This window comes from Rhinopithecus roxellana, chromosome 13 (genome assembly GCF_007565055.1).
Source record: "Rhinopithecus roxellana isolate Shanxi Qingling chromosome 13, ASM756505v1, whole genome shotgun sequence".
In the NCBI taxonomy this organism is placed as follows: Eukaryota; Metazoa; Chordata; class Mammalia; order Primates; family Cercopithecidae; genus Rhinopithecus; species Rhinopithecus roxellana.
Genome location: NC_044561.1, coordinates 18606056 through 18632372, shown reverse-complemented (window position 1 = coordinate 18632372; position 26317 = coordinate 18606056). Strand labels below are relative to the sequence as shown.

Below are 26317 nucleotides of genomic sequence, written 5' to 3'. Positions count from 1 at the left end.
CTTGAACAGCAGACATTTGTCTCATTATTCGAGGGGCTAAATGTCTGAGATCAAGGTGTCAGGGATGCTTCCTTTGGAGGGTTGTGAGGGAAAATCTGTTCCATGCCTCTTGCCTAGCTTCCAGTGGTTTGCTGGCAATCTCTGGCATTCCTTACATATAGAAGCATCACTCTAGTCTCTGCCTTCAACTTCACATGGTATTCTCCCTGTGTGCATGTCTGTTTCTAGATTTTCCCTTTTTATAGGGATACCCATCAAATTGAATTTGGACCCACCTTGGCCACCTTATTTTATTTTATTTTATTTATTTATTTATTGAGAGGGAGTCTCACTCTGTCATCCAGGCTGAAGTGCAGTGGCGCAATCTTGGCTCACTGCAAGCTCCACCTCCCAGGTTCACGTCATTCTCCTGCCTCAGCCTCCCGAGTAGCTGGGACTACAGGCAACCGCCACGACACCTGGCTAATTTGTTGTATTTTTAGTAGAGATGGGGTTTCACTGTGTTAGCCAGGATGGTCCCAATCTCCTGACCTCGTGATCTTCCCGCCTTGGCCTCCCAGAGTGCTGGGATTACAGGTGTGAGCCACAGCGTCCATCCTGCAACCTCATTTTAAGTTGATAACCTCTGTAAAGACCTTCTCTCCAACTAACTAAGGGCACCTTCTAAGGTACTCAGGGTTAGAACTTCAACATAAGAGTTTTGGGGGAGTTTTCAGCAATTTAATGCATAACAGATATTTAACCTCTGTCTTTTCTTGTGCTTATTGGCCAATGTATGTTTTCTTTGGACAAAGGTGTATTCAAATCCTTTGCACATTTCAATTGATTGATTGAGAGAGTCTCACTCTGTTGCCCAGGCTGGAGTGCAGTGGCGTGATCATAGCTCACTATAACTTTGAACTCCTGGGTTCAAGAAATCCTCCCACCTCAGTCTCCCTAGTAGCTGGGACTATAGGTGCAAGCCGCTGTGCCTGGCTATTTGTCTTTTTTATTGTTGACCTGTAAGAATGTATGAGATTTTGCATTTGGGAGAGAATACCAGTGCCTGCTCAAAATTGGGCCTGTGTTATAAAAGCAAGATCAAAGAGCCCTGGGTGAGAAATGGTGTTTGGCTTCAAGTTCTGGACCTGTTGGTGACCACCTGGGCAACCTTGATTAATTTCTTGCCCTCTTTGTGATTCAGTGTTTTCATCTTATTAATACATTTTGTGACTGCGGTGGCAGTTGAGGCCATTGTAATTCTATAGGAAAGATGCCTGTCCTGTACTTACTGACAGAATTTGGAGACAGGAGGGTCTGAGTAGTGACCCAAGGTTTCACCTGCCTGCTAGATGTCTTGAGGATCCAGTTACCTCTACTGAGGGCTTCTGAGGTGCACTGACTTTTCCTGACCCTCCCGTTGGTGCTGTGTTTGCATGACTCTTCCCTATCCCTGTCTCCCAGGCTCAAAATTGTCTTGTTTTTTATTACAGATGCCAGAAAAATCCACACTGCCCCTGCCCGAACCACGTTCCTGCTGCGTCCCCTGCCCATTCTGTTGGCGACAGGCGGCGGGTATGCAGGGTACCGGCAGTATGAGAAGTACAGGGAGCGAGAGCTGGAGAAGCTGGGATTGGAGATTCCACCCAAACTTGCTGGTCACTGGGAGGTAGGAATGAGGCAGAACTCCCTTGGGTTCTTGTCCAGCAAACTGTCTGTCACTTTTCCAGTTGTTCCAAAGTTGAAATGTTTGAACAAGTCAAATATGCTTTCTTGGAGCTCACGTCTCCAGTCGGTTTTGGCCAGATACAGGACTTATAACTTCAGTGTCATGTCAAGCTTGTCTTCTGTCCCCAGACCTAACCCTGGTCTCCCCAAGGGTTCTGAGTAGAAATTTCATGCTGTTGAAGTCTCAGAGCCTACGTCTTGAATTGGTACTGACATTCTGGCTGTTCTGCTATTCTTTCCTTGTTAGTCGGAAGAGGGCTGAAACTATTGAGTTTTTGTGATGTGGATTAGTTCTCACCAGGAACCAGACAGAAATAATCAAATTCCTTTGTCATTATTGCTCAGAATGCTTCCTTCCATCATAGTCACATGATAGGGGCAGCCTGCATTGTTGTCAAATGCACAATACATAGTTGTCGAATGCACGATACATAATGAAACATCTTGTTCCTCTGTGCTTCCTGTGTCCCAGGAGGATTCCTGACTCAGAGGAGACATGAAATTGTGAAATTGAATATAAAGGTGTAAGTTTAAAAATTACCTTTTTTTATAGCTATAATTTAACAGATACAAATCTGAAATATCAAAGGACCAGTAATAGGCCTCAATACCCTGGGCAAAAGAGGGGGTGACAGTTGAGGCTTTGTTATATCTGGAATGCAGTGGTGATCCACTCCATTTTGCTAATCCAGATCAGCTGAATCCATTCTAATAGGACATACGGTGACCAGAGCATTAGGATGCTGAAGGCAAGTCCCAACCATGCTCTGCAGTAGCTGTGTGAAATGGGACATGTCACTTTCTGTCTGGTCTCGTGTCTTTAACAGTAACACAGCAGGTTGGGTTGGAACATGACTCTGAGATTCCATCCAACTCTAACACAATTTAGGAGTATTTGCTGCCATTGGCATTACATGCTACATTATAGGTTTCCTTCCAAAATCCTTTTTTGGACTTTGATTTTGACCATTTTCTTCCAGTAGAATCTAGTATATGGACTTCACTTGATTTCTAACAATCCTGTAAAACCGTGACTTAGCTGACCATACAGATCCAGCTGTGGGAGTTACCCTAAGAGATATGTCTGCCCTTGCCCCCTATGTCCATGTGCCTACCCTTTGGCCTGTTCATATGCCTTGGGCTTTGTAATAACCTACCTTAAACAACAACAAAAAAAAGTTTTCTGGTACTATATCACAAATTCCATTTGGTGAAGAATAATTATGTAGTAGGTGAGTCACACTTTCAAAGTATGCCGCACTCTGTTCCCTATGGCATTGCTGGTTTCCCCTGTAAACATCATTTTCCATTAGATTAGTAGATTAGTAAAGTACTTGTAAAGTGTAGGTGGCATGTGACTATGACTGCATGACCCCCCTCAAGTGTTAAACCCACGCTGACATCTTTCTGACCTTGGGACTTTGTGGGGCTGACTCACCCTATGATGAGCTTGCATGCTTTCAAGAAATTCCCACATACTTAAAAGGTTTCCCAAGAGAATAAAAATTTGGGGGAAACCTGCCACTTCCAAAATCATAAAAGACCAATGCCAGTACTTTTTTAGTATCTGCTGTTTATGTAATTGGGGTTATTGCCATACATAGTTTCAGACCTAGAAGATGGTTCTAAAGAGGACAGGGGTGATTAACTCATAAGTCCCAGGGCCTGGAAAGTGACAGGACACTGGAGTGGAGTGGCTTAATGCATTGTGAGGTCTCAAAGCACCTGTTGGTAAAGAACTGGGCTTAAGTTAGATACTCTTCCTGATTGAATACAGTGGTCACAGAACTACTCCTGGATGTTCTTTTTCTTTTTTTGTAGATATGAGGTCTTGCACTATTGCCCAGGCTGGTCTCAAACTCCTGGGCTCAAGCGACCCTCCTGCCTCAGCCTCCCAAAGTGCTGGGATTACAGGTGTGAGCCACTGCACCGGCCACTCCTGGATTTTCAAGTAGGACTCCAACACTTCGTTTTATGAAGGGGAAATGCTCTGGACTTGGAGTTGACATTGGAGTTTGAGTATCCCGTATCCGAAATGCTTGGGACTGCAAGTGTTTTGGATTTTTTTTTTTTTTTTGATTTTTCAATATTTGTATATATATACTGAGATAACTTGGGGATGTGACCCAAGTCTGAACACAAAATTTATTTTATTTAATTAATTTATTTATTTATTCTTTTTTTTTTGAGACGAAGTCTCGCTCTATCGCCCAGGCTGGAGTGCAGTGGCCGGATCTCAGCTCACTGCAAGCTCTCCTGCCTCAGCCTCCCGAGTAGCTGGGACTACAGGCGCCTGCCACCTCGTCTGGCTAGCTTTTTGTATTTTTTTTCAGTAGAGACGGGGTTTCACCGTTTTAGCCAGGATGGTCTCGATCTCCTGACCTCGTGATCCGCCCGTCTCGGCCTCCCAAAGTGCTGGAATTACAGGCTTGAGCCACCGCGCCCAGCCACTTACTTATTTTTTTGAGACAGAGTCCCGCTCTGTTGCCCAGGCTGGAATGCAATGGCATGATCTCGGCTCACTGCAACCTCTGCCTCCCTGGTTCAAGCGATTCTCCCACCTCAGCCTCACCAGTAGATGGGATTACAGCCATCTGCCATCATGCCCGGCTAATTTTTATATTTTTGTAGAGACAGGGTTTCACCATATTGGCCAGGCTGGTCTCGAACTCCTGCTCTTAGGTGATCGCCCACCTCAGCCTCCCAAAGTGTGTGGATTACAGGTGTGAGCCACTGTGCCAGGCCAGTTTATTTATTTGAGGCAGGGTCTTGTTCTGTCACCCAGGGCTGGAGTACAGTGGCACGATCATGGCTCACTGCATCCCTGACCTCCTAGGCTCAAGCCATCCCCCCCGCCTCAACCTTCCTGAGTAGCTGGGAATATAAGAGTGTGCCATCATGCCTGGCTAATTTGTTTGAATTTTTGTGGAGACGGGTCTCATTTATGTTTTAGATATACCTTCTACACATAGCCTGAGGGTAACTTTATACAATACTTTAAATAATTTTGTGCATGAAACAAAGTTGTTTTGTTTTTGTTTTTGTTTTTTGAGACAGAGTCTCACTCTGTCACCCAGGCTGGAGTGCAATGGCGCGATCTCGGCTCACTGCAACCTCCACCCCTGGGTTCAAGCAATTCTCCTGCCTCAGTCTCCTGAGTAGCTGGGATTACAGGTGCCTGCTATGTGCCCAGCTAATTTTTGTATTTTTAGTAGAGACAGGGTTTCACCATTTTGGCCAGGCTGGCCTTGAACTCGTGACCTCATGATCCACCCGCCTTGGTCTCCCAAAGTGCTAGGATTCCAGGCATGAGCCACCATGCCCGGCCAAAACAAAGTTTTACGGTGACCTGTCACATGACATCAGATGTGGAATTTTTCACTTGTCGGTGTCATGTTGGCACTCAAAAAGTCTCTGATTTTGGAGCATTTTGGATGTTCAGATTAGGGATACTCAACTGTATACAGTTTTCAGGAATGGCAACAGGTTGAGAGGGAGAGTCTTGAATGGCTGTCTGGGGCCAGGTCCTAATCCCATCTCTGGTTTCACCTACTCACTGTCATCACAAATGAAAAATGTGAGATTTTCCAAATGTAACTGATACCAGAATTGTCGGGGAGCTTTGAAAATTACGAATTTGAGGCCAGACGCAGTGGCTCACACCTGTAATCTCAGCACTTTGGGAAGCCGAGGCGGATGGATCACTAGGTCAGGAGATTGAGACCATCCTGGCTAACAAGGTGAAACCTCGTCTCTACTAAAAATACAAAAATTAGCCGGGCTGGTGGCGGGCACCTGTAGTGCCAGCTACTTGGGAGGCTGAGGCAGGAGAATGGCGTGAACCCGCGAGGCGGAGGTTGCAGTGAGCTGAGATCACGCTGCTGCACTCTAGACTGGGCGACAGAGCGAGACTCCGTTTCAAGAAAAAAAAAGAATTATGAATTTGAATTCCTTAACTCCTGGAAATCTAGAAAGTTTGGGCTAGGCTCAAGATCTGTGTTTCAGGAGCTCTGTAGGTGATTCTGATGATAAGCCAGCTTGAAAAACCAAAGGCAGATGAGCCCTACCTAATGTTCCCTTCAGGGCTACAGTTTTTTGTTTTGTTTTGGTTTGGTTTTTTTTTTGAGACGGAGACTCGCCCTGTCACCCAGGCTGGAGTGCAGCGGTGCAATCTCGGCTCACTGCAACCTCTGCCTCTTGGGTTCAAGCGATTCTCCTGCCTCAACCTCCTCAATAGCTGGGATTACAGGCGCCCACCACCAGGCCTGGCTAATTTTTTGCATCTTTAATACAGATGAAGTTTCACCGTGTTGGCCAGGCTGGTCTCAAACTCCTGACCTCAAGTGATCTGCCCACCTCGGCCTCCCAAAGTGCTGGGATTACAGGCATGAGCCACCATGCACAGCCACTAATTTTTGTATTTTTTGTAGAGATGGGGTTTTGCCATGTTGCCCAGAGTGGTTTCGAACTCCTGAGCTCAGTGATTTACCCGGCTTGGCCTCCCAAAGTGCTAGAGTTACAGGTGTGAGTCACTGCGCCCAGCCAGTTTTAGTTTTTTTTTCTTTTTCCAGAGACAGGGTCTTACTGTGCTGCTCAGGCTGGAGAGTAGTGGTGTGATCATATCTTGCTACAGCCTTGAACTCCTGGGTTCACATGTTTCTTTCACCTTAGCCTTCCCAGTAGTGGATATAGGTGTGTGCCACTTCGCCAGGGTAGTTTTAATCTTACATTTAAGTCTTTTATCCATTTTGAATTAATTTTTATTTATGGTATAAGAGAAGAATCCAGAGTCATTCTTTTGCATGTGGGCATCCAGTTTTCCCAGCATCATTTGTTGAAAAGACTATCCTTTCCCTGTTGAATGGTCTTGGTATGCTTGTGGAAATCAGTCTTATTCCCTGTTAAATGACAGAGATGATATAGCAAACACTATGACAGAATGTTGGAAAACAGAGGACATCATGATTCCCATGCCTTCTCGCCATGTGACTGTGATTGCTTCATCATGAGCTTTATTTTTTATGCATTCACTTCCTGTCTTTGTCTCTATTTTTTTCTTTTTTTTTGAGACGGAATTTCACTCTTGTTGCCCAGGATGGAGTGCAGTGGTGCAATCTCGGCTCACCGCAACTTCCGCCTCCTGAGTTCAAGCAGTTCTCCTTCCTCGGCCTCCTGAGTAGCTGGGATTACAGGCGTGTGCCACCACACCCGGCTAATGTAGTATTTTTAGTAGATATGGGAATTCTCCATATTGATCAGGCTGGTCTCTAACTCCCAGCCTCAGGTGATCTGCCCGTCTCGGCTTCCCAAAGTGCTGGGATTACAGGTGTGAGCCACCGCACCTGGCTTTTTTTTTTTTTTTTTTTTTTTGAGACTGCGTCTCACTCTGTCTCCCAGGCTGGACTGCATGATCTCGGCTCACTGCAACCTCCGCCTCCCAGGTTCAAGTGATTCCCCTGCCTCAGCCTCCCAAGTAGCTGGGACTACAAGTGTGCACTGCCATGCCCAGCTAATTTTTGTATTTTTAGTAGAGATGGGGTTCCACCGTGTTGGCTAGGATGGTCTCAATCTCCTGACCTTGTGACCCACCCATCTGGGGCCCCCAAAGTGCTAGGATTACACGCGTGAGCTCCCATGCCTGCCCTTTTTTCTCTATTTTTAAATTGATTCAGCTGATTTTTTTTTTTCCTTTTTTGAGACAGGGTCTTACTGTGTTGCCCAGGCTGGAGTGCAATGGTGCAGTCACAGCTCACTGTAGCCTTAACCTTCCGGGTTTAAGCATTCCTCCCACCTCAGCCTCCCAAGTAGCTGGGACCACAGGCATGCACCTCCACCACACTCAGGTAATTTTTTATTTTTTGTAGAGATGGGATCTCACTATGTTGCCTAGGCTGGTCTCAAGCTATCCTCCCACCTTAGCCTCCCAAAGTGGGAGGCTAAGGGATTCCAGGTGTGAGCCACCCTGGAGCCACACTCTTGGCTCTTCCTCAGTGGTGACAGGCACCCAGGTCCCGAAATCTCTGGTTGTCACTGAGGCTTTACCACATCAGTTGATTCTGGTATACTGGTGGTCTTTGCCACCATGAATAATGTTGCAGAGCACACCTTTGCACATAAGGCCTTTTCCTCATGATGAATGCCTAGGTGTAGGATTGCTGCCTGAAAGGGTATGGACACCTTTATGATTTGTGGCATGCATTTGACTTCTAAAACAATCAGAGTATTTCCCCCTTATCCAAGGTTTCATGTTCCTGCAGTGTGAAAATATTAAATGTAAAATTCCAGAAATAATTCCTACTTTTTTTTTTTTTTGAGACAGTGTCTTACTCTGTCGCCCAGGCTGGAGTGCAGTGGCACAATCTCGGCTCACTGCAACCTCCGCCTCCCGGGTTCAAGCAATTCTCCTGCCTCAGCCTCCCCAGTGGCTGGGATTACAGGCTTGTGGCACCACGCCTGGCTACTTTTTTTTTGTATTTTTAGTAGAGATGGGGTTTCACCATGTTGGCCAGGCTGTTCTTGAACTCTTGACCTCAGGTGATCCGCTCACCTCAGCCTCCCAGCAGGCGTGAGCCACCATGCCCGGCCTCAATTCCTAAGTTTTAAATGTCTCCCTGTTCTGAGTAGCATAATGAACTCTCACTCTCTCCCACCTAGGATATGAATCCTCCCTCTGTCCATTGTGACCTCAGTGTTTATGCGCCTGCCCATAAGTCACTTAGTAGCCATCTCAGTTATCAGATCAGCTGTCATGGTATTCCAGTGCTTGTGTTCAGGTCACCCTTATTTGGCTTGATACTGGCCCCAAAGTGCATAATAGTGATTCTGGCAATTTAGATTGCTGAAGAGAGAGCGGTAAAGTGCTTTCTTTAAGTGAAAAGGTGAAAGTTCTGGACTTCAAAAGGAAAGAAAAAAATCATATGCTGATTTTGATAAGATCTATGGTAAGACTGAGTCTTTTATCCATTAATTGAGCATGATGTCGAGGCGGGTGGATCACCTGAGGTCAGGAGTTCAAGACCAGACCGACCAACATGGTAGAACCCCTTTTCTAGTAACTACAAAAAATTAGTCAGGAGTGGTGACGCATACCTGTAATCCCAGCTACTCGGGAGGCCAAGGCCGGAGAATCGCTTGAACCTGGGAGGCAGAGGTTACAGTGAGCCGAGATCATGCCACTGCACTCCAGCCTGGGTGACAGAGTGAGATTGTACCATTGCACTCCAGCGTGGGCAGCAAGAGTGAAAGTCCGTCTCAAAAAAAAAAAAAAAAAGGTCGGGCTTTGGTGGCTCATGCCTGTAATCCCAGCACTTTGGGAGGCCGAGGCAGGTGGATCACCTGAGGTAAGGAGTTCAAGACCAGGCCGGGCGCGGTGGCTCAAGCCTGTAATCCCAGCACTTTGGGAGGCCGAGACGGGCGGATCACGAGGTCAGGAGATTGAGACCATCCTGGCTAACCCGGTGAAACCCCGTCTCTACTAAAAAAAAAAAATACAAAAAACTAGCCGGGCGAGATGGCGGGCGCCTGTAGTCCCAGCTACTCAGGAGGCTGAGGCAGGAGAATGGCGTGAACCCGGGAGGCGGAGCTTGCAGTGAGCCGAGATCCGGCCACTGCACTCCAGCTCAGGCGACAGAGCAAGACTCTGTCTCAAAAAAAAAAAAAAAAAAAAAGGCCGGGCGCGGTGGCTCAAGCCTGTAATCCCAGCACTTTGGGAGGCCGAGACAGGCGGATCACGAGGTCAGGAGATCGAGACCATCCTGGCTAACATGGTGAAACCCCGTCTCTACTAAAAATACAAAAAAAAAACTAGCCGGGCGAGGTGGCGGGCGCCTGTAGTCCCAGCTACTCGGGAGGCTGAGGCAGGAGAATGGCGTAAACCCGGGAGGTAGAGCTTGCAGTGGGCTGAGATCCGGCCACTGCACTCCAGCCTGGGCGACAGAGCGAGACTCTGTCTCAACAACAACAACAACAACAAAAAAGGAATTCAAGACCAGCCTGGCCCACATGGTGAAACCCCATCTCTACTAAAAATACAAAAATTAGCCGGGCGTGGTGGCAGGCACCTGTAATCCCAGCTACTCGGGAGGCTGAGGTGGGAGAATTGCTTGAACCTGGGGGGCAGAGGTTGCAGTGAGCTGAGATCACACCATTGCACTCCAGCCTGGGAGACAGAGTGAGACTCCGTCTCAAAAAAAAAACAAAAGAAACACCAAACTGGGCCGGGCGCAGTGGCTCAAGCCTGTAATCCCAGCACTTTGGGAGGCCGAGACGGGCAGATCACGAGGTCAGGAGATCGAGACCATCCTGGCTAACACGGTGAAACCCCGTCTCTACTAAAAATACAAAAAACAAACAAACAAACAAACAAACTAGCCAGGCGAGGTGGCGGGCGCCTGTAGTCCCAGCTACTCGGGAGGCTGAGGCAGGAGAATGGCGTAAACCCGGGAGGCGGAGCGTGCAGTGAGCTGAGATCCAGGCCACTGCGCTCCAGCCTGGGCGACAGAGCGAGACTCCGTCTCAACAACAACAACAACAACAACAACAAAAAAAAACCAAACTGAAACAAAAAGGATGTTTTTATGTTAAGTTTTTATTCCACAGAATGATGTCACTAGAAAGGGTAGCTTGAGTCCCAGAGTAGTGGCTCATGCCTGTAATCCCAGCACTTTGGGAGGCTGAGGTGGGCAGATCTCTTGAGCTCACCAGTTTGAGACCAGCCCGGGCAACGTGGTGAAACCTCGTCTCTGCTAAAAATACAAAAATTAGCCGGTTTTTTTTTGTATTTGGTGTGGGCCTGTGTTCCCGGCTCCTTGGGAGGCTGAGGTGGGAGGATTGCTTGAGCCAGGAGGTAGAAGTTGCAGTGAGCTGAGATTGTGCCTCTGCACTCCAGCCTGGGTGACAGAGCAAGACCCTGTCTCAAAAAAAAAAAAAAGTAGCTTGAGATCATGCTGTGGAAAGCTGCTTGCTGAGCTGCTCAGGTTGAAGATCCAGAGTGTTCCTTTTAGTTCCATTTAGCCCTGTCGTGTGGAGTGAGCACAGCTTGAATAATGCTTTTTGGCTTCCAGAATGCTATTCCCTTGAGTCCCTGATTCAACCTGTGGCCCACCAGTGGGCAGAGGTGATTTTCTATGGGGCACCGAGGGCACTCTTGAAGGCAGGAGCTCAGGGACTGCTGAGAAATAGAAGAGCTGCTTCTCTGAGTTTCTTTTCAGGAACTCATGATGTTCTGGGAACGCTCTTGGCTCATGGCCAGAGTGTTCACTTGGGCTCTACAGGTGTGGCTTGTGGCTTTGGCTGTTGACATAGGGGCCTGTGCCGAGAGCTGCGGTGAGTGAGCAGACAGAGGGTGGATGGCTACCAGGTATAGATCCATAGTTTATGGATCCATAGTTTATACTGCTGCAGTGGTCACGTGTCCTGCCTTTGTGTGGCAGTTGTGATTTCAGATATGCTGCCTATTTGTCCCCAAAAGTCATAAAAAAAATCATTCAGCAATCATGGCATATTGCCCGTTGCCTCTTTTCCTGAGATTGACAAATACTGTTTTAGATGATACCTCAAATGTTTGGTTACAGAACATCTAAAGAAAATATATAATTTCAGCTAGGCATGGTGGCTCATGCCTGTGATCCCAACACTTTGGGAGACTGAGGTGGGAGGATTGTGTGAGCCCAGGAGTTCAGGACCAGCCTGGCAAGGCAAGACTCTGTCTCTACAAAAAAATACATTAAAAAATTAGCCAGGGGGCCAGGAGCAGTGGCTCATGCCTATAATCCCAGCACTTTGGGAGGCCGAGGTGGGCAGATAACCTGAGGTCAGGAGTTGGAGACCAGCTGGCCAACATAGTGAAACCCCGTCTCTACTAAAAATGCAAAAAAATTAGCTGGATATGGTGGCGGGTGCCTGTAATCCCAGCTACTTGGGAGGCTGAGACAGGAGAATCACTTGAACCCGGCAGGTGGAGGTTGCAGTGAGCCAAGACTGCGCCATTGCACATTGCACTCCAGCCTAGGCAATGAAACTCTGTCTCAAAAAAAAAAAAAAGAAAGTAAAAGGAAAAGAAAAATTAGCCAGGGTTGGTGGTGTGTGCCTGTGGTCTCCGCTACCTGAGAGGCTGAGACAGGAGAATCGCTTGAACTTGGGAGGTGGAGGTTGCAGTGAGCTGAGATCATGCCACTGCACTCCAGCATAGTGACAGAGCGAGACTCTGTCTCGAAAAAAAAAAAAAAGACAGGTACTCACTCTTTCGTCCAGTCTGGAGTGCAGTGGTATGAGCAGGGCCCACCACGGCCTCGACCTCCCAGGCTCAGGTGATCTCACGTGATCCTCCCACCTCAGCCGAGACTGCACCATTGCACTCCAGCATGGGCAATAAGAACGAAACTCTGTCTCAAAAAACAAAAAAGGGAAAAGAAAAGAAAAACCAGCCAGGGGTGGTGGTGTGTGCCTGTGGTCCCAGCTGCCTGAGAGGCTGAGGCAGGAAGATCTCTTGAGCCCAGGAATTTGAGACCATCCTGGGCAACATAGCAAAACCATGCCTCTACAAGGAAAAAACCATTAGCTAGTAGTTGAGACAGAACTGTTTTTCTGGCTGAGGCTAGGGAAAGATGGAGGCAGTCTCTGAGGGGAGGGAGTAGCCTGCGGGTGTCCTTACTGCCCGTTTTGCCTCTCTTGGGGCAGCTGTGTCATTTCCTCTCGGCCGGTCTTCTTGGCCAACAAGCGTTTCTCATCTTCCCTTTTCTTCCCACTTCCCCGCTTCATCCCCCTTCATCCCCTCTTCCCTGCCCCTCCACAGACCTGGGGCATTTGGTGGACACTTCTGCTTGCAGTTAGTCAGGGCAAGTGGAGGTGAGTTTCCCATGGGGCAGGGGCTTGACAGCAGGGGTGGCCGTCCAGACTCTCCAGAAGGGACACGGGGCTGCTGTTGTGACCGGATCTGCCCCACGTCTTTGGGCCTGAGCTGTGCCCAGTCACAGTGTCCTGAGTTCCTTTGTGTTGCCTCTGCCCTATAGATCTAGGTCTTGGGGGAGGGCTGGTTTCTTCCTGGGGCCACCACCACCTGGCAGCAGCCCCACAGCCAAAGGCAGGCACAGCCAAAATACATCTGCCTGGGTGGCCACAGAGCAGGGCCAGGCTCTCCTGTCCCAATGGTTTGGAGGACAGAGGGCCTGGCCCGAGGGGAGGCACTTGCTCAGCCTGCAGCTCCTGTGCCAAAGGCAGGGCAGCCTCTGACTCTGTCTGGGGCCGAGCCTTATTTCTGGAAGCACATGGATCCTCCTTCCTTGCCACTCAGTCTAAATGTTTAGGTTACAAATATTCTGAGTGAGAAATTTCAGTCAGAGTTTGTAATGTGTAGGACGTGACATTAGGGAGTGAAGAGCTTTCCTCTTCACTGATTCAAGATGACCAGTGCCGGGTGAGGGGAGCGGGATACTTGCTTCTTCAGAAGAATGGATTTAAAAATTGACCTCTTCCGCAGACCGAGTCAGCATGGGAAGAGAATTGTGCTTTCACAAAAGCAGAGATGCTTTTCTGTAGCTTTCATTGTTTCTTCTCTGCTCTGGAAAATGGAGGACGAAGGAGTTCTCAGGTCCTCAGTCACTGGAATCAAGTGACATGCACGTCCAGCGAGAGTGCCTGAATGGGGCCCTCAGGTCTGAACAGAACAGCCCTGTGGCTCCCTCGAGCTGGTGCAGGAGGAAGTACAGAGGAGGGTCTGGTTCAGAGTGGTGTGAGACCAGGGTTAGATGACTGTTGCCAGTTTAGGGCCAATGAGAGATTTTTAATGGTAAATATGTAATCTCTTTTTTTTTCTTTTTTGAGACAGGGTCTTGCTCTGTTGCCCAGGCTGGAGTGCAGTGGTGTGATCATGGCTCACTGAAGCCTTGACCTCCCACGTCAGCCTCCTGAGTAGCTGGGATTACTGGCATGCACCACCATGCCCGGCTAATTGTTTATATATATATATATATTTTTTAAATAGTTTTGCCATGTTGCCCAGGCAGGTCAAAACCTCCTGGGCTCAAGTGATATGCCTGCCTTGGCCTCCCAAAAGTGTTGAAATTATAGGCGTGAGCTACTGCACTCGACTAATATGTAATCTTTTTTAAAAAAGGGAAAAGGTTGGGCGCGGCGACTCACACCTGTAATCCCAGCACTTTGGGAGGCTGAGGTGGGCAGATCACGAGGTCAGAAGTTCAAGACCAGCCTGGCCAACATGGTGAAACCCCATCTCTACTAAAAATACAAAAATTAGCTGGGCTTGGTGGCGGACGCCCTTAATCCCAGCTACTTTGGAGGTTGAGGCAGGAGAATTGCTTGAATCTGTAAGGTGGTTTTGTTGTTTTGAGGCATGGCCGTAGGGGCTTGTGTTAAGGGCTGAGGTGTTTGGGGAGCAGCAGTGCAGGAAAGGCCTTACTCAGGAGCAGCCGGGCTTGCAGGGATGCTTACTCCTGCCTGAGTGCTGCTTCCTTGTTTCTAGCCTCTGTTTAGAATTAAAAAAAAAAAAAAGTATAATACAGTATTCCAATTCATCAAAAGGAATAAAGACAGATCAGCCTGTCTGATCTGCCACCATTCGGCCTAAGCTATCATAAGGCAGGACCCTGTGAAGTGGCCTGTGTCCTCCTTCTCTCCCTGTCTCCTGCCTGGAGCCCCATGGGCCTGTGCTCAGCACGCATCCCGACGCCATGGTGTACCTGGCGGTGAGCAGTATCGGACATGTTCTCCATGTTGGTAAGCCACGTACGTGCTGTAGCTTTATTATTCTCATCTATAAATAGGGCCATTCACGCCCTCATAAAGTTGTTAAATGAGAATGATGTGTAGGTAAATACCTGGCCCCATGCTGGCAGGGAGTGGAGCTTTAGTAAGTACTATTTTACTTCTTACCTAATAGGTGTGAGTGTGGAAATGGGCAAATAGTCAAATTGGCGGCCTGCTCTGGTGCTACCTGAACTCCCGTATGTTCTTTTTTTTTTTTTGAGACGGAGTCTCACTCTGTCGCCCGGGCTGGAGTACAGTGGCCGGATCTCAGCTCATTGCAAGCTCCCGCCTCCCGGGTTCACGCCATTCTCCTGCCTCAGCCTCCCGAGTAGCTGGGACTACAGGCGCCCGCCACCTCGCCCGGCTAGTTTTTTCTATTTTTTAGTAGAGACGGGGTTTCACCGTGTTAGCCAGAATAGTCTTGATCTCCTGACCTTGTGATCCGCCCGTCTCAGCCTCCCAAAGTGCTGGGATTACAGGCTTGAGCCACTGCGCCCAGCTCCCGTAGTGTTCTTATGCCACTGGAACTGGCTGGCAGGGGCCAGCTCTGACCTCAGAGAATTATAGGCTCATTCTAGGGCAGGAGGATATCGCAGTGGGCGGAAGTGTGGCTCACACAGCCATGCCCCCATGGCTTTGAGTGGCCAATGTGTGGAATAGTGGAGGGACCGTGTCTCAAGAAGATGTGGAACTCAGCAGGATATGGTGGTTCATGCCCATAATCCCAGCACTTTGGGAGGCCAAGGTGGGTGGATCACCTGAGGTCAGGAGTTTGAGACGAGCCTCGCCAACATGGTGAAACCCTGTCTCTACTAAAAATACAAAAATCAGCTCGGCGTGGTGGCAGGCGCCTGTAGTCCCAGCTACCTGGGAGGCTGAGGCAGGAGAATCGCTGGAACCCGGGAGGCAGAGGTTGTGGTAAGCCAAGATCGTGCCACTGCACTCCAGCCTTGGGGTTAGAGTGAGATTCTGTCTCCAAAAAAAAAAAAAAGGAACTTAAACACAAGGCTAAACTTCTGGGTTGGAAGGAATCAGGGGATTGCCAACTCAAGACACCTGCGGCCCTGTTTGAAGCTGTCCGCCAGACGACCTAAAAGCACTGTTTTGTTTGTTTGTTTGTTTGTTTGTTTAGGCAGAGTTTCGCTCTTGTTGCCCAGGCTGGAGTGCAGTGGTGCGATCTCAGCTCACTGCAACCTCAGCCTCCCAGGTTCAAGCGATTCTCCTGCCTCAGCCTCCCGCCTCCCGAGTAGCTGGGATTATAGGCGCATGCCACCACACCCAGCTAATTTTTGTATTTTTGTATTTTTACAAAAATACTGGGCCTCCCAAAGTGCTGGGATTACAGACATTAAGTCACCACGTCTGGCCTAAAGCACTTTTTCTTTATTCCATCTCAGTCTGCCCTTCCTCAGTGCCTGGGCAGGACCCTTAGGGAGCTGCTGGTGGGGCTCTGAATGGGCCAGGGGTATCCGGGACATCTCACAGGCTAGTGGGACTGCCAAAAACGATTCTCATCTTAAAGATGAGTGGGGAGTTGGGCAGGGCTAGGAGAATCTGGTGTGTAGAGAAATAGCCTGAAGGCACTTTGTGCTTGCCCAGCCTCTCTGCCCAGATGTCTAGGAGGCTGATGCCTGCCTGTGGTTTCTTGTACTAGCCGTTAAGACACCAGCCATCTTCCTTGAGGGGCCTCTGCCAGCCCCCAGGGAATGAGAATTGGCCAAGAGCCAGGAAATAAGAATTAGCTAAGGACACCTTCCACCCCTGTTCCGCAGCTACCTTTTGTTCCCTGGCACAGGGCATCCCTCTAGAAGTAGTGCATGAAATTCACACAGCTGGGACCTGGCAGAGAATACAGGTGGGTTGACTGAGGCAGGGAAGCCTCCATCTGCAGGTGGCCTGAGAGCCTGTAGAGCCTCACAGTGGCACTAGGTGGCACTCCCACCCAAGGGAGTCCTAACAGAGTGGGAGGCATGGAAATAAAGGACTCCATGGCCTGAAAGAAATAAATAGAAGGCAGGAAAGTAAATTTCCAGACATTTTTTTTTCCCTAATGGAAATTCACTTGTAAATGATTGTTCAAAATCCAGAGGCATTTCCCCACTGAAAATACATGTGGTGGAGGTCTGGTTGGAAGATGGGGGAGTGCTGATCTCGGCCAACTTGTGGGCTGGTTTATGGGCTTTTTTTGTTTGTTTGTTTTTCGAGACGGAGTCTCGCTCTGTCGCCCAAGCTGGAGTGCAGTGGTGCGATCTCAGCTCACTGCAACCTCCGTCTTCTGGGTTCATGCCATTCTCCTGCCTCAGTCCTCCCGAGTAACTGGGACTACAGGCGCCCGCCACCACGCCCGGCTAATTTTTTGTATTTTTAGTAGAGACGGGGTTTCACCGTGTTGGCCAGGATGGTCTCGATCTCCTGACCTCGTGATCCGGCCGCCTCGGCCTGCTAAAGTGCTGTGATACAGGCGTGAGCCACTGCACCCGGCGGTTTATGGGTTTTTAAACACCCATCTGCCTTAGAGGCTTAGAATGGTTAAAAAGCAATGCGGGTGGATGCAGTGCAGCCGAGCTGGCCATTCCACAGGGAAGGGTGTGAGAGTCCCAGAGATCTCTCAGCACATGGGAGGTAGAATGTGTGCAGAAGCTGGGCTTTCCTCTGCAGACCTTTCTTCCCTGGTGTAACTGGGGCCTGGTTTTGTTCCATCCCCAGGGACCCGTGTGGGCTGGTCTGTAAGTACTAGAGGCTTTGAGGAGGCCAGGATGGTCTTCAGGGTCTTTCCAGTTCTGGAAGTTGGTGGTGCCAGGATTCTGCGTCAGCATCTTTCTGTGCTTTAATTGCATTTTATCCCATGTCATGTGTTTCCTTGGAGCTCTGAGGTAAGAAGGGGTCTGAAGTTTCTTTGGGGCTCTGAGAATGCTGGGATCAGTTACAGTAAGTTCTCAATCTTGATGATAGGTACTTGGGACCTTCAACTTTAAGCAAAACGTAGAATGAAACCAGTTTTACTATAGGCTAATTGATAGAAGCAAGAAGTTAAGTTCCTGTGAATGTTTCTGACCACAAAAACATCACTGAACTTTTAAAGACCCCAAACATTTCTAATATTAACCATTGAAATGTGAGCTATACATGCATTTATGAACAATTAATAAAAAGTTAGATAATTATTTACCTAATTACTCCAGTTCAGGGTTGCAGGTGATCCCCTATCCGGGAAGCTCAGGGCATAGGGCGGAAACCAGTCCTGGACGGGACACCTTCCCATGGCAGGGTGCACCCACACTCACTCAGACTGGGACCATTTAGACACACCAGTGAGCCTAAGTGCACAGCTTTGGGATGTGGAGGAATCTAGGGTACTCAGAGAACACCCATGCAGACATGGGGAGAACATGCACACTCCTCACAGACAGTAGCCCTGGCTGGAATAGATTTTTTCTTTTTTTCTCATCAGTGTTATGATGACACTATTTGTGGACTTCCTGTAGCGATGTCTGGACAGGAGAATATTAGGAGCAGCTGTGTGTAAGGTATCTGCCACCCTGTACCACATTCTGAGGTCCTTAGAGGTGGTACTGTGCCTTGCTCACCCCTGCCTCCCTGTTCCCATGGGTGCATTGTAGGTGTGAAAGAACATGGAAATCCATAGAGGAGGACCCTATCTGTCTTCTTCTCCCTGCCGAATCCCAGGGCTGTGGCTTGTCACGTAGCACTTGCTTGGGCTGGATCCAGTTAAGGACGACAGGTGTATGGGGCTGTGACTGCATGCCCTTATGTCCTGTTCCAGGCATGGCCCACTGCCCCATTTCTCCACAAGCCCTACAGACCCTCTCCTCCTGTTCCAAACCTTAATTCTTTCTTTCTTTTTGGTTTAAAAAAAGAAAGAGGTCTCACTATGTTGTCCAGACTGGTCTCAAACTCCTGAGCTTAAGTGATCTTCCCACCCTTGGCCTCCCAAAGTGCTAGGATTACAGGCATGAGCCACCATGCCTGGCCCCAAACCTTAGTTGTTTTAGAAACAAAGATGTCAGTGGTAAGAAGCAGCTGGAATTGTATCCTGTTCAGTGGCTCAGAATGAGACTAAGACTTCCAAGGCCATCTCAACATTGAATAGGGGATGGGTGTGCTCAGTTGCTCCCACAGATGTGAATGAGGCTACTTAATGCCACACTCTTTCTTTGGTTGAATGGTGATCCCTCTCAGACCTTTCTCCTCCCCTAAAAGAATTAAGCTGATTGGTCCGATCCCATGTGGGCTGAGTGCTTGTTGGGTGTCTGGCACCATGTGGGTATGGGGTGGGCTGCCAACCCGAAGACCTAGGGTCTTCCGATCTAGTGGGGTGGGAAGACAGCATGCATCATCCCATGGACTGTGCATCCTAGTATTGAAGCAGGGAGGCCTGTGTGCTCTAGGCTGGGGCCGTCAGACCTTGTTTATGGCTGCCCCTGTTCACTGGTCTACATCAGTTTTGGAGTCAGGGCATTCTCTGTGTCAGAGATGTGCGTGCCTGGAGGGCAGGTTGGGGTGGGAGCAGCCTTGTAGCTTCAAGATGGGGTGCGGGAAGGATCAAGGATTTCGCCTTCTCTGGAGCTTCCAGGGCTAGCAGGGGTGCTTTCTGTTCAGTCCAGTGAAGAAGCCGGTCCTCAGGTCAGCAGCGGGTGGGGTTCTGAGTCTGCCTAGTGTTGGGTAGGGGGTGGTGAGGGGAGGCAGCTGCTTTGGGAGGCCAGCCACAGGCTGCTGACAGGCGGCTCACAGACCAGCGAACAGAGTGAGAACAGACAGGAGGCATCCCTTGGGAGCAGCCGGGCCCACCTTGCTGGTTGAGTGGGGTCCTCCCATGACAGTGACCAGGCGGAGCTGGTGCCTGCTGCCCTTCCTCTTCTCCCCGGCCTTGGCCCCTCCTCTTAAAGAGGCCCTCGGGTTGGGCTGGCGGCCCAACAGGACTGGGGCTCAGAGGGAGCGGCGGCTTTAAGGGTGGCTGGGGTCGGTCTCCTGCCCCCGCCCCTGGTAGTCTGAGTGGCTGGAGCCCGAGCCCCGCCCACTCGCCCCAAGGCTTCCCGGCTCCGGGAGCGCCTCTGGGGAGTCGGAGCCCGGAAGCTGGAGCCACCTGCGGGTGAGTGAGCGGAGCCGGCGCCCAGGTCCGGCCGGGAGCCACAGGTGACTTCTTAGGGAGGCGCCCTGCCCCGCCCGCACAGAGAGCCAGTGGCAGGTGGGGATGCCCTTCTAGCGCCTTCGGTCGCAGGTGGGCTCTCCCAGATGCGACGACGCGGCCTGGCCTGAGGAGCCCTGCGGACAGGGTCGAGCGAGTCGTGGGCTTTTTTCCGTTCCCACGTGGGCATGGCCCGGGCCCGGGCTGCGTGAGCTCACTTCCTCCACGTCCATGTACTGCCGAGCGCGGGTACGGGAAGTGAAGGGCGTACGGGAAGTGAGGCGGCTGCGGGAAGTGAGGGGGTGTGTGGGGGGGCGCCGGCAGTGAGGCGGCTGTGGGAAGTGAGGGGGTGCCGGCTGGCATTGGCGGGGCCCAGGCTGGGGCGCCTCAGGCTTTGAGAGCTCCCGTCTCCTCCTCCGCGCTGCCTGAGGGACTAGGGGCAGGGTGCCTGGGGAAGAGGGCAGCGCTGGAGGGCCAGGGAGCGGGTGGCAGGCTTGCTGCCTCTGCCCAGAGCCGGTTCCCCTCAGCGCCCAGGGTTGTCTGAGAGGAGGTTCCCAGTCTTTGGGCGGCTAGGACAGACCCCTGCGAGTCCTGCCTGCCCTCTTCCCAGGGCCTCCTGGGCTGCCTGCCACTGACTGGCTGAAAGGCGCCTCTGGGCCCTTCTCTTTGCTCCCTGGTCCATGTCGCCCAGGGAGTACCATTTTCCCCATCCCCTGCTTGGAAAGTTTGCCTGCTTCTAGCTCAGGAACACAGGGAAGGCAGGGTTGTCGCCCCACTGGACGCATGCCGCTGCCAGGTGGCCCGGCCTCAGCTGAGCTGGGGAGAAAGTCAGCCCCCCTCCTCGCTCCCCGCCTCCCGGGGGTAGTGCATGGCCCGCAGTCAGGCCACTGGACACAGGATTTGGGGCCCTGGAGGTTTCTGCTGAGGCTTCAAGAGGGGTGGTCCTGGCGCTCCAGGCGCTTTCCATCAGATAGCAGGAGCCAGTTCTCAGGGTCCCTGGCTGAACACACAAGCTGCAAGGCTCCATATCCTCCGGCAGAGTTGACTGGGGGCTGCGGGCTGCGGGCTGCAGGCGACAGTGCCATATCCCTCACTGCCTGCTCCGCCTTGCTAAGGCTTGAACCAGAATCCAACAGGAGCAGCACTGTAAGTGTATACACGCATACCCCTACACACACCCCCGGACCTACACACACACATCCTCACGCACACAACCCCTACCGGCACACACCCCCTCACCTACACACACCACCTACACGCACACACCCCCTCACACACACCCCTACAGGCACACACCCCACACCCTCGTGCCTACACACACACCCCTATACACACACACCCCTATACACACCCTCATACCTACACACCCTCATACCTACACACATGGCTCCTACATGCACACACCTTGCACCCGTGCACACCCCCTCCATGGACATAACCTCACACGCACACACCACCTATACGCATAACACACCCTCACACCTAACACACCCCCTACACACACCCTCACACCTACACACCCCACACACCCCCACGCACACACCCTCGCACCTTCACATCTATACACTGCACCCCTCCATGCACATACCCTTGCACCTACACACGTATACATGCACACATACTTGCACCTACACGCACCTCCCCTGCATGCACAACATGCTTGCAGGCCCCAACCCAACCTGTAGTAACTGCTGCCTGGCCTGGGTGCATTCATCGACTTCAGTTGGAATGTTCCATTCCAGTGGTGGGGGGGCAGGTATTGTGGTCTTTACCCTGATTGGTGAGGGATGGGTGGGGACATTGCCCTACTGCTCTGGTATGGATCCCCAGAACAGCATGTCCTGACAAAGGTGCTCCCCACCCCCCATACGGTCCTGTCAGCCATTGCTTCCTACTCACAGGGCCAGTCACTGCCCACAAGTTTGGGTTCCTGTGTTAGAACTGCCACTTAAGCCCCTCTTATTTCGTCTTTCCTGTGGTGGAAACCCCTGCCTCCACCGGTGTGAGGTTGAGTTTTTGGAGAGGTGAGTTGTTGGAAGCCAGGTCTGAGGCTGCCTCACACTCCTGGGTGGAAGTGGGGTTTCTGAGCAGTTATTTTGGGCCATGGTTGCAGCTGAGCTCTGAGCCTCAAGGGAGTGGGTAGCAGGAATTTCCTTTCCCATTTTCCAGATGTACAAACCAAGACTTAGAGAGTACCTGTGACTTACCAAGGCCTTTCCCTGCTCTCAGGGCAGGGGTAGAGGAAGGCAGCCAGAATTGCAGTGACCAGGTTGTCACCAGCCACAAGGCCCGTTCTCATGTTGCAGCTGACTAGCCCTTAGGCCATGTAATGACATTAAAGTCCTATTGGTCACAACCCTAAACTCATCTCCACAGAATGTCTTTGAGGCTTAGAAGGGAGGGAAGGTGTCAGCGCTTCCTCCATTCTGGATACCCTTCTTGCAAGTTCCTCATCCAGGGCCTGAGGCTCCCACCTCATGTCACCCTCAAGACAGCCAGAGAGGATGAAATATTTGGCTTGGGGTTCCAGGGCTGTCATAGGCAGAGGGCAAGCTGGGCCCTGAAATGGGGAGGCCAGAAACACTGCTGGCCAAGGAGTTGGCTTTACCCTTGGGAAGCAAGAAGGCAGCGACCTCCAAGGCCTTCCCTCTATCCTGCAGCTCTGAGAGGGACCGGCAGTGCTCGGCCTGTGTCCTGGGGCAAAGCTGTATTCATTTTCTTTCCTGGCGATCTTTTGGGGCCCACAGGTGGTAATTTGGAGGCACTGACACCCTGGTCTCGGTGCCTGTTTTAGAAGAGGCAGAACAGTGATGTCAAGGATCTGAATGAGCAAGGACCCCATGCCCTCACTGGGCTCACCAGCAGGTGCGGTGCCGCAGCCTGGCCTCTCAGGATGGTTCTTAGTCTCTCCAGGGCCCACCTTTCCCTGATGGGCATCTGACTTGGCCCCTGGCCTCATGTGCCTCGGTTCCTTAGTAGGGCCCCCTCTGAGACTGGAGGCCAGACCCAGCCCCTCACAGCACCATGGAAGAATGAAATGCCAAGGCTCACAGGGGAGCCTGCTTTGAGAACCCAAGGCTTTTGGCCAGACTAGGTTCATCTGGATTCATCTTTCTGATACATTCAGGGCTGTGGTGGTCACTGCCCCACATGGTAGATCAGGGAGGAAAACTGGCAGGAGGCTGGGGTTCCCCAAGGCCCCTTCTCTCTGCCTCCCCTCAAGGCCATGCTTGCCTCCCTGTGAATCCTGGCTGTGAGCTCAGCTCCAAGCCTGCACTCTATCCACCAGGGAAAGAGCTTCCCCTTTGGAACCAGGCACCAGGCTCACCCCTGACTGCTGTTACCCCTCTTTCCCTGGCAGCTGGCAGGAGGCCAGCATGGAGCCTGCTGGGCCAGGAAGGGTGGGGTGTGTGCTCAGTACGTTGGAGTGATGGGAGTGACACGGCCCTGGAGGCCTGGACCCTGGGGCTAAAGCAGGGGTGTCTTTGGGTCCGGGCCTCGAGATGGGATGGGCCTCTTGTGCATGTGCCAATTTCCTGGTGCTGGCATCTTCTCGAGGGAGGATGCTGGTGTGTATCTGTTTTCTGGTGGGTAGGTGCCCTCCTGCCTGACCCACCTGCAGTGAGCTGTCCCCATCACTCATTTAGGAGAGGGGCCTGGACCAGCCCCAGCCACTGCCTGGATCAGTGGAGAAATCCATGCTTGTGTCCAGACTTTAGTCACCTTATTGTCCTGGCTCCAAGAGGCCACTGAATCCCATACACGGGGCTTCGGTGACTCTAGCAGGCAGGTGCCCGGGTGGAATCTTCTCTGTGGCTGAGGAGGGTTTGCCAGGGCGTCAGATGTTCGACCGCGCGCGACCACAGTGATGTCTGAGTTCGGCCTCACAGCAGGCTGGCCATGTCTGGCCTATTCTTTGCTTTAGGCGGCAGCTCTTAGGGTCACATTTCATCATCTAAGGATGGTGACAGGTGCCTGCCCCCTTCCTGGGCAGTGGTTGGGGGTGAAGGACGGGAGGGGTGGGCCCCTGTCAGCCCATATCCTGGAGGGCCTTGATTGCCTGGGCTGAGATAGCAGCAGCTTTGGCATGTTTGCTCTGCCTTCTGCTATCTGTGCAGGCCAACGTGGAGAGGCTTTGTAGGGGCCAGGCCTGTCCTCCCCTCTGGCCAAAATGCTTTTCTGAAGCAAAGATGGAAAAAGGGGAGTGGAAGTGGTTTGGGCTGCAGTCCTGGCTTGTTCCTAGCCCCAGGCTGGTTTTCCCCACATGCACAGCTTCTGAGGAAGGCCGGGAACAGGGAGCTGGGTATTTTGTGTATGTGTTGCGGGGGGGTCAAGGCCAGGAGGGGTGAGGAGAGAGCCAGAGCAGGTAAGATGCCAGGTTCTCACCAGGGCGCCTCTCGTGGCTTCCCGCTCATCTCATTCCTCAGATGCTACTTTGTAACCTGAATTGAAAATGGGTCAGGTCCTGGCAAGGGAGGGGCCACGCCGCAGACCGGCTGACGCGGTGCTAGGCCTGGGCCTGGAGCATGGGGCTCAAGTTCCCACCTTGTGTGTTTGGAGCTGAGTGGTGCCTGAAAACCCTGGCAGCAGTGGCTGGTCCCCTCCCTGTCATGGCTTACTGGACCCAGCAGCCTGAGGGCCTTGCCCCCTGCTGCCTCCCCAGGCCAGCTGAGGAAGAGGATGAGCAGTGCAGGCTGGCTCAGCCCCGAGTAGCAGGGACAGGGCAGGTGGCCAGGACTGGGGACAGTGGGCTTCAGTGCAGGGGCTTTTGCACTGGGCTGCAAGCCCTGAGCAGCTGACCTGAGCAGGTGTGTGACTAGTGCCTGTCTGTCTGCAATAGCCCTGACCCTCTAATCTGCACCCTGTGAGCCACCAAGACTGAACGAAGCCCAGGAAGCGGCGCCACCAACCGGCCTCGCAGAGGCAGAGGCCCTGGAGCAGTGACAGCACAGGAGATCCGCTGGCTCAGGGGAAGGGGAGGAAAGAGGAAAACAAAGGGAGTGATCGAGTGAGCCTCGCCCCGCCCTCCCTGTGCCGGCCCATGATGTGTCAGTCAGAGGCGCGGCGAGGACCAGAGCTCCGCGCGGCGAAATGGTGAGATGCTGCCCACCGCGCCCTAACCCCACGGTTCCCCGCCACGACCTCCGGAAGGTCAGAGTTCATATCCAGCGGCCTCGCAGTAGAGGTGGCGGCAAGGGAACTGGTGGTCAGCCTCCGAGGCTGGAGGGGCCCGGCCTGGGGGGCCTGAGCGCCCTGAGTCGGAGAGCCCGCTTCAGGTATCTTTGGTTCCAACCACGAGGAGGGCCCAGCAGGGGGAGGCTGCCAGCGGGCCTCAGACCTCAGGCCTGTGATCTTCCCTACCCTGGTCCTCCCAGGCCCCCTCCTCCCAGCCCAGACCCTTGCCTCTGCACCCCACCTGGGAGAGAGGCTTCCCCATCCCCCATCCCCCTTCCTGCCCGTGGGAGGGGTGCAGCTCTTCCCGATTGGTCCCTGCTCTTCTGCAGTGAGTGGGGCAGGTGGCAAAGCCAGAGGGGAGCAGTGATTTGTCTTTGCTTGGCCCCTGCCACCTTCCTGGACCTTTTAAAAATACACCGGGGTGGGATGGGAGAGAAAGCAGGCACCCGGGAGCTGCGGAGATGCAGCCGCCTCTGAGCTTGAGCCTGAGCCTGAGCCTGAGCGGGGTTCGCCGCTGGTTTGCCTTTCCGTCTGCTCTGCTGCTTCTATCAGCTGAGATGCCGCTTTGTTCCTTGGTTTGCTCGGCGACTGGGAGAGAGGACTCAGCTTCTCTTGAGAGCACAGTCCCAGATGGCAGCCGTAGATTAGCCAAAGCGGTTACTTTGCAGATGAGGAAACAGGCCTGGGGACGTTCTCAGTGGGTGGCAGTGTGGTCTCCTGCTGGCTACCCTGGGTCTCAGGAGCATTTGCTAGGCCTAGGCACGGACAGGGTGGGGTGGGCCTTGTTTCTGCTCAGGAGGCCAGGGTTGTGGTGGAAAGGCTCGTCCAGCCTCTGCGGCTCTGGTGAAGCTGAGCCCCTGCTGAGTGCCCTGCATTTGTGCTGGGAGGGTGGGGAGAGGCGGGATCACATTTGCAAAAAGGAGGGGTTTGGGTTTTGTGTGTGTGTGTGTGTGTGTGTGTATGTGTATCCACCTTTGCTGAAAGGAGGGGCTTGGGTGTGTGTGTGTGTGTGTGTGTGCAGCCCCAGCAGAGCAGGCAGGTGGCTTGAGAGCTTGTGGTGGGGAGGTTTTGTTCACAAACCTGTGGATGGGTTTTCAGAACCTGGCCTGTTATAGAAAGACCATGCAGATGGATGGCACTGTAGCTGTGTGGTGCTGGTAGGTGGGGTGTAAATGCTCCCTTTGAGAGTTTGTCTGGCCTTGGCCCCGTAATTTAGCAGATGAGGAAAGAGGGGGCCTGGAACCATGAAAAGAATATCCCAGATCCTGCAAAGGACGGTAGCAGAAGACTGAGCAAATGGTTACCCAGCTGGCTGGGTCGTAGCTCCTCAGTGCTATGCGCTGCCCTGCCAGTGCCTGTGTGGCAGAGCTGGCCCCTGGGGCTCACTCTCCTGGGCCGAGGAGGCTGAGGAATGTGAGGCAGGCTCTGCACCCTGCTCTCCCCTCCCTGGGCCCAGGTGCTTGGGTCTGGAGGCCCTTGCTGGGAGCTGCTGCGGCTGAGAGGTGCCCCGCAGCTGGGCCTGACTCT

At 52.1% G+C, this 26317-nt stretch overlaps 1 protein-coding gene across 8 annotated transcripts in view; it reads left to right on the top strand.

Moving 5' to 3' along the window:
* PISD (phosphatidylserine decarboxylase) overlaps positions 1-26317 on the top strand; it is a 46429-nt gene that overhangs the window by 14480 nt on the left and 5632 nt on the right. For 3 of the 8 annotated variants that reach the window (XM_010360686.2, XM_030914658.1, XM_030914660.1), the window contains one exon: positions 1473-1648. In XM_010360686.2, the coding sequence (XP_010358988.1) occupies positions 1473-1648 (176 nt within the window). Of the gene's footprint in view, positions 1-1472; positions 1649-12396; positions 12553-18120; positions 19624-19723; positions 19865-24455; positions 24710-26317 lie in introns of those variants that run through there. The other 5 variants (XM_010360687.2, XM_030914659.1, XM_010360688.2 and 2 more) reach the window with 5 other exon arrangements.